Source organism: Euleptes europaea, chromosome 6 (genome assembly GCF_029931775.1).
Source record: "Euleptes europaea isolate rEulEur1 chromosome 6, rEulEur1.hap1, whole genome shotgun sequence".
NCBI lineage: Eukaryota > Metazoa > Chordata > Lepidosauria > Squamata > Sphaerodactylidae > Euleptes > Euleptes europaea.
Window position 1 is genome coordinate 25,720,226 of NC_079317.1, and position 13,371 is coordinate 25,733,596.

Genomic DNA, 13,371 nt, shown 5'->3' on the forward strand with positions numbered 1-13,371 from the left:
CTGAGCTCCCTGAAAGGAAGCACCTTCCTAACAAACCAGTGGGGAATGAGAAAGGCCTGAGATCTTCAGTCTTTTGGGCTTGTGGGTGCATGTTTCTCTTAGCCATTTTTGCATGGAGTATTGGGAGGAAATTGTGCTGAATCCATCAGCTATACTTTGGTAAAGATCACTGCAAGGAGTTTTCTTCAGCAGTAGTTTGTAGCGAGTTCCTAGCCTCTTCCATGTCACATGCTGAGATTTATTTAAAGAACAAACCATAGTGAAGAGGTGAATGCCAACTTTTCTGCCCTTTTGCACCTGTTATTATTGCATACCAAAACTGCAGGATCCATTGAGTTGTGTTGCACTTCAGGAGGTGCTTATCTAACATGCAGATGGATGTACATGAATGCATGTTCTTGCTATATCTACATATTTTTCTATATAAATGACTTATTGACCATTGTTTGAGGATTTGACTCGAGTTGTAAGCTCTATTCTTGACAGAATCACCACTTTTGACTAGAAGCTTTTATCTGAAAGCTTCCAGTATTGTGGTTTTAGAAAAATATTCTGGGTTGTAAAATCACAAAACTATTGCATTGTTCCTAGTGAGTGGTTAATAAGAGTGGCTGAAATTCTACATTCTTATGGTTACTGCATGTAAGCATAAGCATGCCATTAAACTAAACTGTAGCTTCTATAAAGAAAAGCAGTAAATTGAACTAGAATTTAGTTCTGTATATCTGCCTCAATAACCCTTTGTTACCTAAATGCCTTCTAACTCACTGGTCTTGGTGGTGTATACTTTCATTGAAATAAAACCTAGACTACTGTACGTATGTTGCAGGAGTGATTGTGGGCTAGATGCTTCTATAAATGTGAAGACCTTTACTTTACTGTAGAGATGACGGCAGTGTTGCTACCCAGTGGTTGCTAGAATAGTATGGAAAGAATTTGCCACTTCTGTAGCGACATATGAATTGCGCCTGAAGCAAACACCTTAGAGCCAAAGAAACAGCGCCCTTAATCCAGTCATGCCAGTGGGAGTTGTCCAGCCTTGTCTACTACAATCTCCATTTTTGCTGTCTGTGAAAATAAGGACATTAAAGAAAAAATAAATGAGTTCTTTACATCTGTGTGGTCTCGAAGGTGTTACAGAGAAACCAGCACTTTTGGTATTTTTTCCAGGTAATATATTGGGGAGAAAACGGCATGAAATAGTCTCACAGGACCAGGTTTATAAACTAAATAGTAACAAGTTACTAGGTCCAGATTCAACCCATGTAAAATCTCAGTGCTGTTAATAGAGATTTAATAAGTCACATGTAGTTTAATAAATTACTAAAATTCTGCAAGTCACACACCTAACCAACCTGTTACATTTACCAGACTAGGGTAGGAATGTTCTTGTGGATGCAGTGTTCCTGGTAACAAATTCTTCTTGCCAGAAGTTTGTAACGAAACTGGTAGTTACTGGAAAAGGACAAAAAGGGGTATGAATAAATAAATGTGTGGTTAATGGGGAAACTCCAATCTCGATGTAGAAATTTTTGGGTGTGCTGAGGCAGGAAAGTGGCTGAAAATAAATCAGCATGTAGTTAGTATAGGAACATGTATTATGATGCTGTTACATAAGTCTGTGGAGTCCTCCTTTAGAAAGTTATCAGTGTGATCCTAAGAAGAATTACACCCTAAGTCAGTTGAAGGCAATGGGCCTACAAGAGTGTAACTCTGTTTAGGATTGCACTGTATGTATATATATATAGAGCACTGTTCGGGATTGCACTGCATGTATTATGTTCCCTACATAAATCAAACTCATAGAACTGAAGAAGGCTACAAAAGGCAACTTAGAATTGTTGCAGGACTGGGTTATTTTATAAAAGATATCCTGAAGTAATATGACAGCTGAAGAAACTGAAGTCATGAGAGAAGCAGAAGAGTGAAAAAGCAGTCCTCTTCATAAGAATCTGGTTACTTACTGAAATGTAGCAGATAGGACAACCATAACACAATACAGTTTCACACAAAACATTAGGTTGGATCCAATTGTGCATAGTACAATTGGAGCACCTCCACCCAGGCAATTTCTGCCAATTCACTTCTTCAGCTCCCCTGAATCTCTTTTCAGGGTGCAGGGGCTGCAGTATGAAGGGGGAGATGATAACAGTTCTTTGGATCTCACACACAGGAATTCATCAACTTGCTGCAGAATTTTGGCATTGGTACAAATGGCTTCTAAAAAGCTTTCATAGAAAGCAACTTGACAACACTTAACACAAACACACACACATATGGCCCATAGATTGATGAGAAGTGTATACCAGATTGTTAAGACTACCAGGCTATGGTTATGCCATTATGCCATGAATGTGTGGTGCTTAGGCTGGTGCTTAGTTTCTAACTTTGATGTCTCTAACATAATTAGAAATATGCTGTCATATATTTGGACTAAGTAATTCATCAGAAAATGCTATGTTAAATATAATGCTAAATATAGCTCAGCTAAACTTACATTTTTACCTTTCAAGGACACGTTGATTGTGTGGTCTGAGGCAGAGAACTATGACCTTGCACTTAGCTTTCAAGAAAAAGCTGGATGTGATGAAATATGGGAAAAAATATGCCAGGTAAGTTTTCTCTTGAATCTTTAAGCATAGTTCACCCCAATTACAGTTTTAAATGGATAGCATTGTTTCCCTCAACTGTGTGGTAGTTCTTTAGATTTTGATATCTGAGAATATCTTTTCAGAGAATATCTTTTCAGATATTCTGAAAATAACTTTTCAGTGAATGCTACATAACAGATTGAAGCGGGCCATCTTGCAAGTCAAAGACTGATGTACAGCAGTGAAGCACTGAAGAAACAATGACTTTTTTTTAAACTTGCCCCAAACTTGATTTAGATTGTCATCCTGTCTAGGATGGTATAAAGGTTAGCACGTCTGCAGCATTTTCTGGTGTTCGTTCATTAGAGGTTAGACCAGTCAGTGGTAAATATAGAGTTTTCTTTAGTAGCAGTAAGGTTGTGGACCACTGCTCTAGGGGGTCTGTGAACCTTCTGTAAATATAGAACTCTGTGGCTAATGTAAGTTTGGAGCCCTTTCACTTTTCTAGGAATTGGGGCAGAGATTCTGTTTCACAGTGGAAAGGGACAGAATAGGCTTCCTCCTCTTTCAAATGGTGGGAGCTCGTTGAGCTGCCACCACCTGTGGTCACTTAGCTTCCAGATCATCTTGGAGCATTAGTTAGCAAATATGCTGATTGATTGCTGGGATCCTATAGCTCAGGCTTAGGAACTCCCAATTGACTGAGCAGAACCAAGGAGGTACAGTCCTGTTACAGAAGTCTAGTAGCCCCTTAAAGACTAACAAGATTTAATAGTCATAATAGTTATTTCAGGTAATGCAAAGGGTTTCAGCTGAAAGATAAAGAGATTACAATCTGTGTCCATAGACAATAATACCTGATGGCGATTTTCAGTATAATTCCCAAGTTCGGCTTTTGTATGGTGCTGCTTTTTTTCTACGAGCCTCTTGGAAAGGGAGAAGGTATCTCCCCACTCCTGTTGAGCAGGAAAGCCAGCATGTTGCCGTGGTTAAGAGCGGCAGACTTATCTGGAGAACCAGGTTGGATTCCCTACTCTTCCACATGAAGCCTGCTTGGTGACCTTGGGCTAGTCACAGTTCTGCCAGAACTCTCAACCCCATCTACTTCACAAGGTGCTTGTGGGGAGAGGAGGGAAGACGGATTGTAAGCTGCTTTGAGACTCATGGTAGAGAAAAGCAGGGTATAAAAACCAATTCTTCTGTCTGGAAGCTATTAATAAATCAAGAAGCTTCTCTCTGTCTCTGAAAAAAAGTCCTTTCCTGTCAAGGGATGAGATTGACTGGAACTTGTGTTGGGCATTCTGAATTGAGGCCCTATAGATCTGAGCTTGTGAGCCATATACAGGCAATACTGACATTTTAATTAAACTTTCTGTTAAGTGTAGCTGATGTGGTTCTCACTATTGAATTGAGGACACAAGATGGAGGCCTCCATGGGGCATGTATCATGCTCACTTTGACAAGGGACTGTTCAGCATATGGCAGGTGTTGGGATGAAAGAGTAGAAGAAATTATGAGGAGTCTAAATTTAAAAAAAAATCAAAACAGGATTCACCTGGTTGTTTGGGTTTGAGAACCACTGTTACAGCGTAATAAAATGTCTGAAGAAAATCTCAGTGATTCTTGTGTTGTTATGCTTAGCTGCCATTCTGTGGCCAAGCCTCTTTTCTTGTCATGTTCCTACTCCTGTGTGTAGAAGGCTTAGTTACAGCCAAGCTCCTGCAGACAAAGGGAGTTCACAAAAGTGAATATTTCCTTCTTTTTATTCTTGTGTGCCTGTAAAACCCCTGCTGGGGATTGGGACACTCTTGAAAACAGTATGGGCAAGGGGCACTTGGATCTAATATTTGTGGTGGAGGGCTGCAGCAAGAAGGTATGGTCAGACAAGATCCTCCGACTCCCTGCTTAATGAGTAGAGCAGAAGCTCACACAAGAATGTTGTTGGTGGGGAAGTGATTTTATCGAACTTCCTCCATCTTGTGGCATACACCCTTCCATGCCACACTGTTCTCAAGGGTCCCCTGACTCTCACAAGTGATTGACATGGGCTGCTCTGGGAAGAAGGCAAGAAAGATCTTCTGTGAACTCCCTCCATTCATGGGAGCTTGGATCCAACACTTGATCTTTGGTCTTGCCTGTTTCCTATGGTTCCTGTTTTTCCATTATGGCTTTACATTAAAAAAGGCTTGTGGCTTTTTCATGGATAAAATCCTGCATAGTAATAAGGTTTGACAGTGGAAACTGAAAAGGTACCTTCTAGTTTTCTTATACTTTTAATAGGTTCAAGGAAAAGACCCTTCAGTGGACATTACACAGGACTTGGTGGATGAGTCTGAAGAGGAGCGCTTTGATGATATGTCATCACCAGGTCTAGAATTGCCGTCTTGTGAATTAAGCCGATTAGAGGAAATTGCTGAACTTGTAGCATCTTCACTGCCTTCCCCATTACGTCGCGAAAAACTTGCTCTAGCACTGGAAAATGAGGGCTACATTAAAAAGCTCTTAGAAATTTTTCACGTGTGTGAGGACTTGGAAAACATTGAAGGACTGCACCATTTGTATGAAATTATTAAGGGAATCTTCCTGTTGAATAGAACTGCACTTTTTGAAGTCATGTTTTCTGAGGAATGTATAATGGATGTAATTGGATGCTTGGAATATGATCCGTCTTTATCACTGTCGCGGAAACACAGGGAGTTTCTAACAAAAACTGCAAAATTTAAAGAAGTTATTCCAATATCAGATCCAGAGCTAAAACAAAAAATACATCAAACATATAGAGTACAGTATATTCAAGATATGGTTCTACCGACGCCTTCGGTATTTGAGGAAAACATGTTATCAACGCTTCACTCGTTCATCTTTTTTAATAAAGTAGAAATAGTTGGTATGTTACAGGTAAGTCTGCTACTTTGTTTTGTAAACCTAGAATGTTGTGCTTTGGATGTATCTTGCCTGGAGGTCCTGCTTTCGAGTCATAATGTTAAACATAATAGGCCATTTCACATATCAAATTTTTTGGAGTTAGAATGATCAGTGCTTAGTTACCTAGCCTAATGATTTCCAGACACTTATGCCAAGACTTTATTTTTGAAGCTGAGATTTGCAAGCCTAGTTATCATGCTGTTGAGTGGTTTCTAATTCTGTCTTCTATTATTCTGTACCTAGTTTCTTGCATACTGCTTATGAATTTACCACATAGCAACATCTTTTTATTGCAAATACCAGTCCTTACTGCAAAAAAGATTGTCAAGGTCCCCCCCCCCCCAAGATTTGCTCCATATATTGCATGTGCTGAAATTAAACTGTGTCATGTTCTCACATGCCTTTCCATAGTATCAGGCATGTGGTTGCACAAATGAGCTGTATGGTTTTTATCCTGCAAAACTGGTCGTAGTGCCCCATTGATAGTTAGCTTCCTCGCTGCCTTCTGGAAGCTCTGTGCTTGCTGAGTGCTGCCTTAAAAAATCAGGACCCAACATTCAGTGGGGGAGAGGTCGTGTGACTGTTGTTGATGGGTGTCGATTGCCATCAATGGGTGTTGTGTTCTTTGAGGACCAAGAAGCTCGGGTGGGGGGCAACGGAGGGAGGCAACATTTTGCATCAGAGAATGACTGATGCGTCTTTAGGACATACTTATTTGGTGAGTCTTTCCTCTTATAAAAAATGTGAAAACTATTGGCATCATGCCAGGAAAACCCAAAGTATGTGCCAAAATTACAGCACATCATTTAGTACTGCAGGGGTGGGGAACCTTTTTCCTGCCAAGAGCCATTTGCACATTTATAACATTATTTGGGGGCCATACCAGGTGTAGATCTCCCAGTGGGGGGGAGAGGCTAGGGTTGCCATGTCTCTGGCCTCCACCTGGAGGTTGGCAACCCCAGGGGAGGCCACGCAGAGAAGGCCTGGAGGGCGCCCCCGCTCCTCTCTCTCAGGCGGGAGGGCAGCCAGCGGTGGGCCCGAGCAAACGAGGCACCGCAGTCGATCAGCAAGGGAGGAAGGAAGGAAAACAGAGAAAGAGGAAAAGGGAGAGCGGGAGAAAGAAATGGAAAGAGGGGGAGAAAGAAAAGGACGGAGGGAGGCAGACAAAGAAAGAGACAGAGAGGGAGAGAGAAAAGCCTTCCCCTCCCCCCCCCCACACACCCCCACACACACCCCGGCCCCACGTGACCTGGCCCCAGGCTCCATGCCCTCCCACCCCCAGATTCGACAAAAGGCCCCCCAAAGCCCGATCGGCTCCTGTGCGCATGCTCTGCCCCCGGGAGCCGTGGGCCTCTTTCCCCCTCCCTCCCACTGCTCAACAGCTGACAGGCAGCAAGAGGGGCTTACAGTGTGCCCCGGCGTTCCTGCACTCTGCAGCTATAGGGGGCAGCCTTGGGGGAAGCGTCCCTCCCCCTCTTCTCGCCGACCTACAGCCGTCAGTCGGCAAGAGGAGGTCCAAAGGGCTCCACAGCGCCCCTGCAAGCCGTGGCCCCAGGAACACCCTCATGGAGGGCCTCCCTCTGCGGCGAGGCCCCAGGGCTCCCGAGGGCCACAAAAAATGTCCTTGGGGGCCGCATACGGCCCCCGGGCCTGAGGTTCCCCATCCCTGTAGTACTGAGTCAGATGTATGTTTCTGCATGCATGCTTTAAAAAATCCACTGTTTGAATTTCTCTAAAAGCTGTATATTTTAATTTTTGTGGTTTTATGGGCAGGATAGAATCAAAAAGGTATGATCAATGGGAGGAAAGTTACTGGATGCTATAAGAGAGTGATAGTCACATGGCTGAGCCTCACTTCCCCTGGGGCTGTTTGTAGAACCTGTTGCATGTTTTCAAACCGTGTGTGTGTTAAATGAGAGAGAGGAAATTCACAAAAGATTCTCTTATATTCTTTTTTAAAAAATTGTATGAACAGACTTTCAGTGTACTTCCAGGCCTGAATATAGCTGAATTTGTGAAACTGTGTGAAAGTTGAGACTGAGAATATATCACCTGGTTGGTTGGCTGCTTATTTTTCCCTTTCAGTCATTCAAAAATACTTAACATTAACAGCATTCTGGGTAACTTGATCATATTCTATTTCAGACAGTTTAAGAAACTAAAATAGATTGAGCAAAGCAATAAAAACATACAGTGGAGTGTTTTTAGCATTTTTGCAGAGATGAAGATGCTTTATTTGTTTGTGGAAAATTTATACATTTTTGCAGAGATGAAGATGCTTTATTTGTTTGTGGGAAATGTTCCATTTCTAAAGAGAGAGTGTTTTCTAAAATTGATAATGAATGCCATTGACATACAGTATTAGGGAACTTGGCAGTTTCAAAGTTGTAATTAATGTTTTTTAGTGATTATCCCTAGAAGTTGTATGAGAGAGCACAAGCATGGTTTATTGCTTTGCATACTGGGGCTAAGGGTAAAACCACCAATGCATATAATAATTCAGTTTTTAAACAAATCAAAGGTATGACTTCACTTGATAGATGATTACTGTATCCCTTCGCTCATGAGAGAGGAGATACATAAATAGGAATTTTAGCTTGAACTTTGGTTTGACCTAACAGGTCAAACTGACAGGCAGTGTGATGTTCATAGACAAAAGTTCAACTCCATTGAAATAGATGAGTGGACAAGCATGTCTGTGGCATATAATGTGCAGTTCTTTGGGTGTACTAAAATTCTTGTGTCAACAAGTTTCAGTGCCTTCATGATTCTTCTTAAATTCAAACAGTATAAAGTAAGTGTATGTCCTATTGTCTTTACTTTTTTACTTTATTCCAAGAAAATAATTCCTACATAAAACCTGGAATGTAACTATTAACATTTGAACCATTTGATTTTCCTTTTTCTAATAAAATCCTTTCGAGGTCAGCAAAATGAGTACCCAGCTTGCTGGGGGTAAAGGGAAGATGACTGGGGAAGGCACTGGCAAACCACCCCATAAACATAGTCTGCCTAGTAAACGTCGTGATGTGACGTCACCCCATAGGTCAGTAATGACCTGGAGCTTGTACAGGGGACTGACTACCTTTACCTTTAATAAAATATTGCAGTTCAAGGATTTGTTGAAATTGGAACATAAAATTACTAAGTGCAAGTCAAAATAAATGTTAAATCAGATCATGCACTATTTAGGACATTGGAAAATTTCCCAGTTCTACTTTTTCCTAAAAACCATTTTTTTCCTTAAACTTAACTGCTTTTATTGTATAGGCTGTTTACTTGCACATTTAGAAGTCTCTGCATTCTGGCCTTTTCTTGCACAAGGGGCCAGGGCTCAGTGCTACGGTGTATGCTTTGTGTACAGAAGGTCCCAGGTTCAATCACTGGCATCTCCCATTGAATAATCTTGGTTAGCAAGTGTTGGGAAAGACCTTTCTCTGCCTGAGGACCTGGAGACACAGTGCCAGACAGATTAGACTTAGATGGTCTGTAATGGTCTAAAGCAGCTTAGTCTGTTCATGTACCTAGTTTCTGTGGTCTTTTGTAGGGATAAAAGGTGAGTGGGTAGAACATCTTATGATGGTATTCTGGCAACTGACTTGAACAGACAGGCTTAGGCATTAGTCTGTCTTTGGAAGGTCTAAAAACTATCCATACCTCTTGAACTAACAGAGTTGATTAACTGAACAATTTGAGAAAAATGTGGGTTGCATGGCTGTGCACTTTAGGGGTAGAAATGGATTAATTTTTGTCCCTGGACAATAGTTTTGCCTTATAAGGGGAATGTACAGTTCTGCTTGTATCTCAGGGCGAATAACAATTGGTGAAGGGTCAGATCACAAAAATGGCGTAATGGAAAAATTGCTGCCCCCGCCCCTGCACCATGATCCCAGGCTGAATCAGGGCTTTATGTAGCTACCATTTTAAAATTAAAAATAGTATGACTTTATCCCCATTGTCATATCTAGTTTAGTCCTGAGTATAAATTTTCAGAATTTGTTGAGTAGGTAAAATTTAAAGTTGAAAATAGGAACTGTCAGCAGTGGGCCGGGGCAGATATAACTTTAGCTGCTAATTAACTTTGGGTGGAGAACACAGAGGCCTTGCTAGGATGTGATGCTGATGATTTTGCAGGTTTATCTAGCAAATTTATCAGATCCCCATCAGGTATGTTAGATACTTTTTAGCACATAGTATGTCAAGTCATATCAAATGATTGCTATGTTATATATTGAAAGCTGCCTTTACTTTTTGTAACACCTTTATATTTTGTGAGTTATTTACATTTTCTAAATGTGCTTAATGTCATCATCTTGAGATTTTGTAATATTACAGTTGATCCCAAATTGTAAGTGTTCTCCTAATTAGGGGAGGGACTGTGGCTCAGTGGTAGAGCAACTGCTTGGTATGCAGAAGGTCACAGGTTCATTCCCAGCATCTCTAGTTAAAGAGTCTAGGCAAGTAGGTGATGTGAAAGACCTCTACCTGAGACCTTGGAGAGCCACTACCGGTCTGAGTAGACAGTACTAACTTTGATGGACCAAGGGTCTGATTCAGTGTAAGGCAGCTCCATGTGTTCATGAATTCAATTATGAACATTTAATAGCCGCTTTCAAAAGAAATGTTTCCTTCAAAGACAAGTATATCTTTCCCCTCTCAGTAAATATTTCATCCACAGAAATATATGCCAGTGACTTTCACGTCTCTCAGAGGATGTACTAAAGAAATGTGGATTAGAAGATAACTGTCATAAGCTACCGTAAATAAACACTTCAGTAAAACCAACTCAAAATGTAATTCTTTATAAGCTGATAATCTTCCTTGTAGAACAGTACTTGGGTCTAATTAATTTTCTTCAGTTAAGTTAAAAGCAGAACGGTATATTTGCTGATAATAAGTGATAAACAATTCAAGTTGATCCAGTAATAAAGCATAACAAGACCCAATGTGAAATTTGTATATTTGGAAGAACAACATAACCCTGAGATTGTATACATAGTAGATAGCAAGCTGAATTGGGCTGGGGGTTTAGTGCCCCCCATCCTTCCATATAAATATTTTAGTAGTGTCCTCTGTTACTGTGACAATAAAGCCATTGCCTTTTTAGACTGTATTAATAGGAACACCATGCCCATGACTTGTAGTGGAATAATAGTGTATTAGCACTAGTGTAGAACTATATTTAGCATAATACATGCCATATTTCTAAGCTGGGCAAGACCTACAAAGGTAAGTCTGGGGCTGCATTCAGACATCACAAACTGTGGTTTGATCAAGCCCCAATTAGTTGTTATGTCTGAATTCAGACAGTCTAAAAATGAAAATTTCTTGGTTTGCTGCAAACCAGTATTTTAAACTAGGGATTGTGGCTAGGTTGTTAACCACAGTTTGAACCGTGGCTTGATTGTGCACTGAGACATTACTACGGATTATTGAGTAGCATCATTCCTTGAAGCTTCATGGTCTCAGAGAAAATGGTATGGAAGGATGTCCTTGCTGCTAGGCTGCAGAGGGAAAGCAAAAAGCAAACAAACAGGGCTTTATGCATAAACCTCAGTTTGTTATTTACTATATGTCTTGTAGACAAACCATGGTTTCTGCAGCAAACTGCCTAGAAGGCTGGTCAAACACTAAAAGGAATGGGGGCTACCTTTTTTAAAATGAAGTGTTGGAGGAAATATGACAGCCTTTGGAAAATATAAAAAGATATTGGTAAGACAGAATAAAAATTTTTCTAGAACCATGATCAGCTGATAAAAAGCTGCTTACTGACTGTATCAGCCAGTGTGTACATTGCTGTAAGAGCCAATGTGTGCATCTTTTATTCCTTTTGAGTTGGCTATTAATGCAATATGAATGATAATTATTTTTACTATGGTTCTGCATGATATTAATATTTAAGTATATAGCTAGATATACCTACTTTAAGTCTTGGTAATTGGATTTGCAGTCTGAAAAGCTTCAAAACAGAATTTAAACAGTTTCGTTATGGTGGCAGACACTTATGGTTGCTGCCTGTGGCAGTTTGATGATGATGATGATATAATAATAATGGGAAAACTAAACTCCTTTGATTTGCATAAACATTTAATGTACAAAAGAACATCTGATAAGAACTACTGCTTGTCACAGAACTTTACTCGTTGAATATTAAGTGCAAGAGGCATATTAACCAAGAAAGGGAGGGTGAAATAAACAAAACTGCTGGCTTACAAACACAAGAGAAATTACTTACCAGGACCTGATTTACTGCCGTTGATGCAGGAATTTGTAACATCACCCATTTGAATGCTCACTGTAAATGCTTAAAACAGAGAATGCAATGGATGATCTCATAATTCTCCATGGTATTTATGCTTGCAGGTTAGCCAGAAGTTGCTTCAGTATTACTATTGTAGCGGTTAACATAGCAGTGTTTGTAGTCTAGTTCTTGGTCTGCATCGCACTGTACTTGATGTATATGGTTTCTGTATAGGATGATGTGTAGGTAACATAATAAGTCATGTGTGCATTTCTTTGCAACAAGTACATAGAAGGAGACTTAATACATACACTGACTACCCAATCTGTGTATTCACCGTGGAAAGAGAAACTTCTTGGTCCATGCTCTGGATACTGTGGTATGCATGCATTTCCTGAAAGGAAAATATTTCAGTACTTGGAAGATTAGAAGCCTTGTTTACTATTAATTAGTTACTAATGCTTTTTTGCACATATATGAAGCTGGGCAAGTGTATATTCATTAGGAGAACAAGGTATATTTTCTGGGAGTGCTTGGTCCTACCTTGTATTTATGTGTTAGACTCAGTGTTGGAGTGGGCCTTATGCAATTTGAAGGCCTATGCATATAGAATCCAAAATGAATAGACTCTTAGGCTTAATTCTTATGCCATATCGAATGCTTAGGGAGTACAGTTTCACGTACCGTTGCATGTATATATTACATGGGTATGCATAGGCTATAAGATTTACTATAAAGGGTGATGTTTAGTGGTGTAGAACAAGAGATTACAAAATGGCAGGAACCCTTCTAGTTTTGACTAAGCTTTCACTCAGTACAAAGAAACTTTAGTTACACCTAGGGTGCAACATCATATTCTAATTCTGCACAAGACCCTAGAGTGTGGATCAGAAATTGTGGCAAGTTGAGCCAGGAACAGACAGATGCCTTTGCAAATCAGAAGAAACCCAGGTTTGCAGAAACATCTGAAATCTTAAAAAAAAGACCATTGGGGAATTAAAATGCCCCAAAATAATAGGAAAAAATTCTGTAGTTTTAAGAAAACAATGTCCATAGATACTATATTCTGAGATCTCAGTGACCATGTTGGGGTTTCAAGGCAACCGCAACAATATGGCTGACTCTTCCAAACATTGATGTCTGTGAAGCAAATCCATTGAGGAGCAGGGGGGACAGGGGGGGAACAGCCCTGGGGAAAGTCCTACCTCCCCTCTCTGTCATGTCCCCTCATGGAGGAAGACATGCCAGGGACGGGTCAGGTGATCAGCACCACAGATTTGCTGTTCACACAACTCACCCAGGCTCACCAGTGGTGGCCAGACCTTTTCCAGGGAGAAGCTGCTAGGGGGAGGGAATGATGGTGGGGGGGGGGGCAGATAAATTTAGGTTGGCTGGTGAGTGGGAAGGAAGCAGTAAAAGAGGGAAAGCTATAAGGTCTGTTGGGAAGGGGAAGAGATAGTAGTGTGGGAGGGGAAAAATGAGATCCTCCTCCCTGCCTTGTGGGTTTCTCCCTTATAATTATTAAAAGTGAGCTAGGGAAAATGGGTTAGAAGGGAAACAAGTCATAATTTGGACATTTATTGTTTATTACTGAATTTGAGTTAGATGGAGCTT

The 13,371-nt window shown here is 40.6% G+C and overlaps 1 protein-coding gene across 2 annotated transcripts in view; it reads left to right on the forward strand.

The window, feature by feature from the left end:
• Nucleotides 1-13,371, forward strand: part of PPP4R3A (protein phosphatase 4 regulatory subunit 3A) — a 39,915-nt gene that overhangs the window by 4,474 nt on the left and 22,070 nt on the right. For both annotated transcript variants that reach the window (XM_056850910.1, XM_056850909.1), the window contains exons 3-4: nt 2,514-2,612; nt 4,872-5,489. In XM_056850910.1, coding sequence (XP_056706888.1) covers nt 2,514-2,612; nt 4,872-5,489 — 717 coding nt within the window. The remainder of the gene's footprint in view (nt 1-2,513; nt 2,613-4,871; nt 5,490-13,371) is intronic.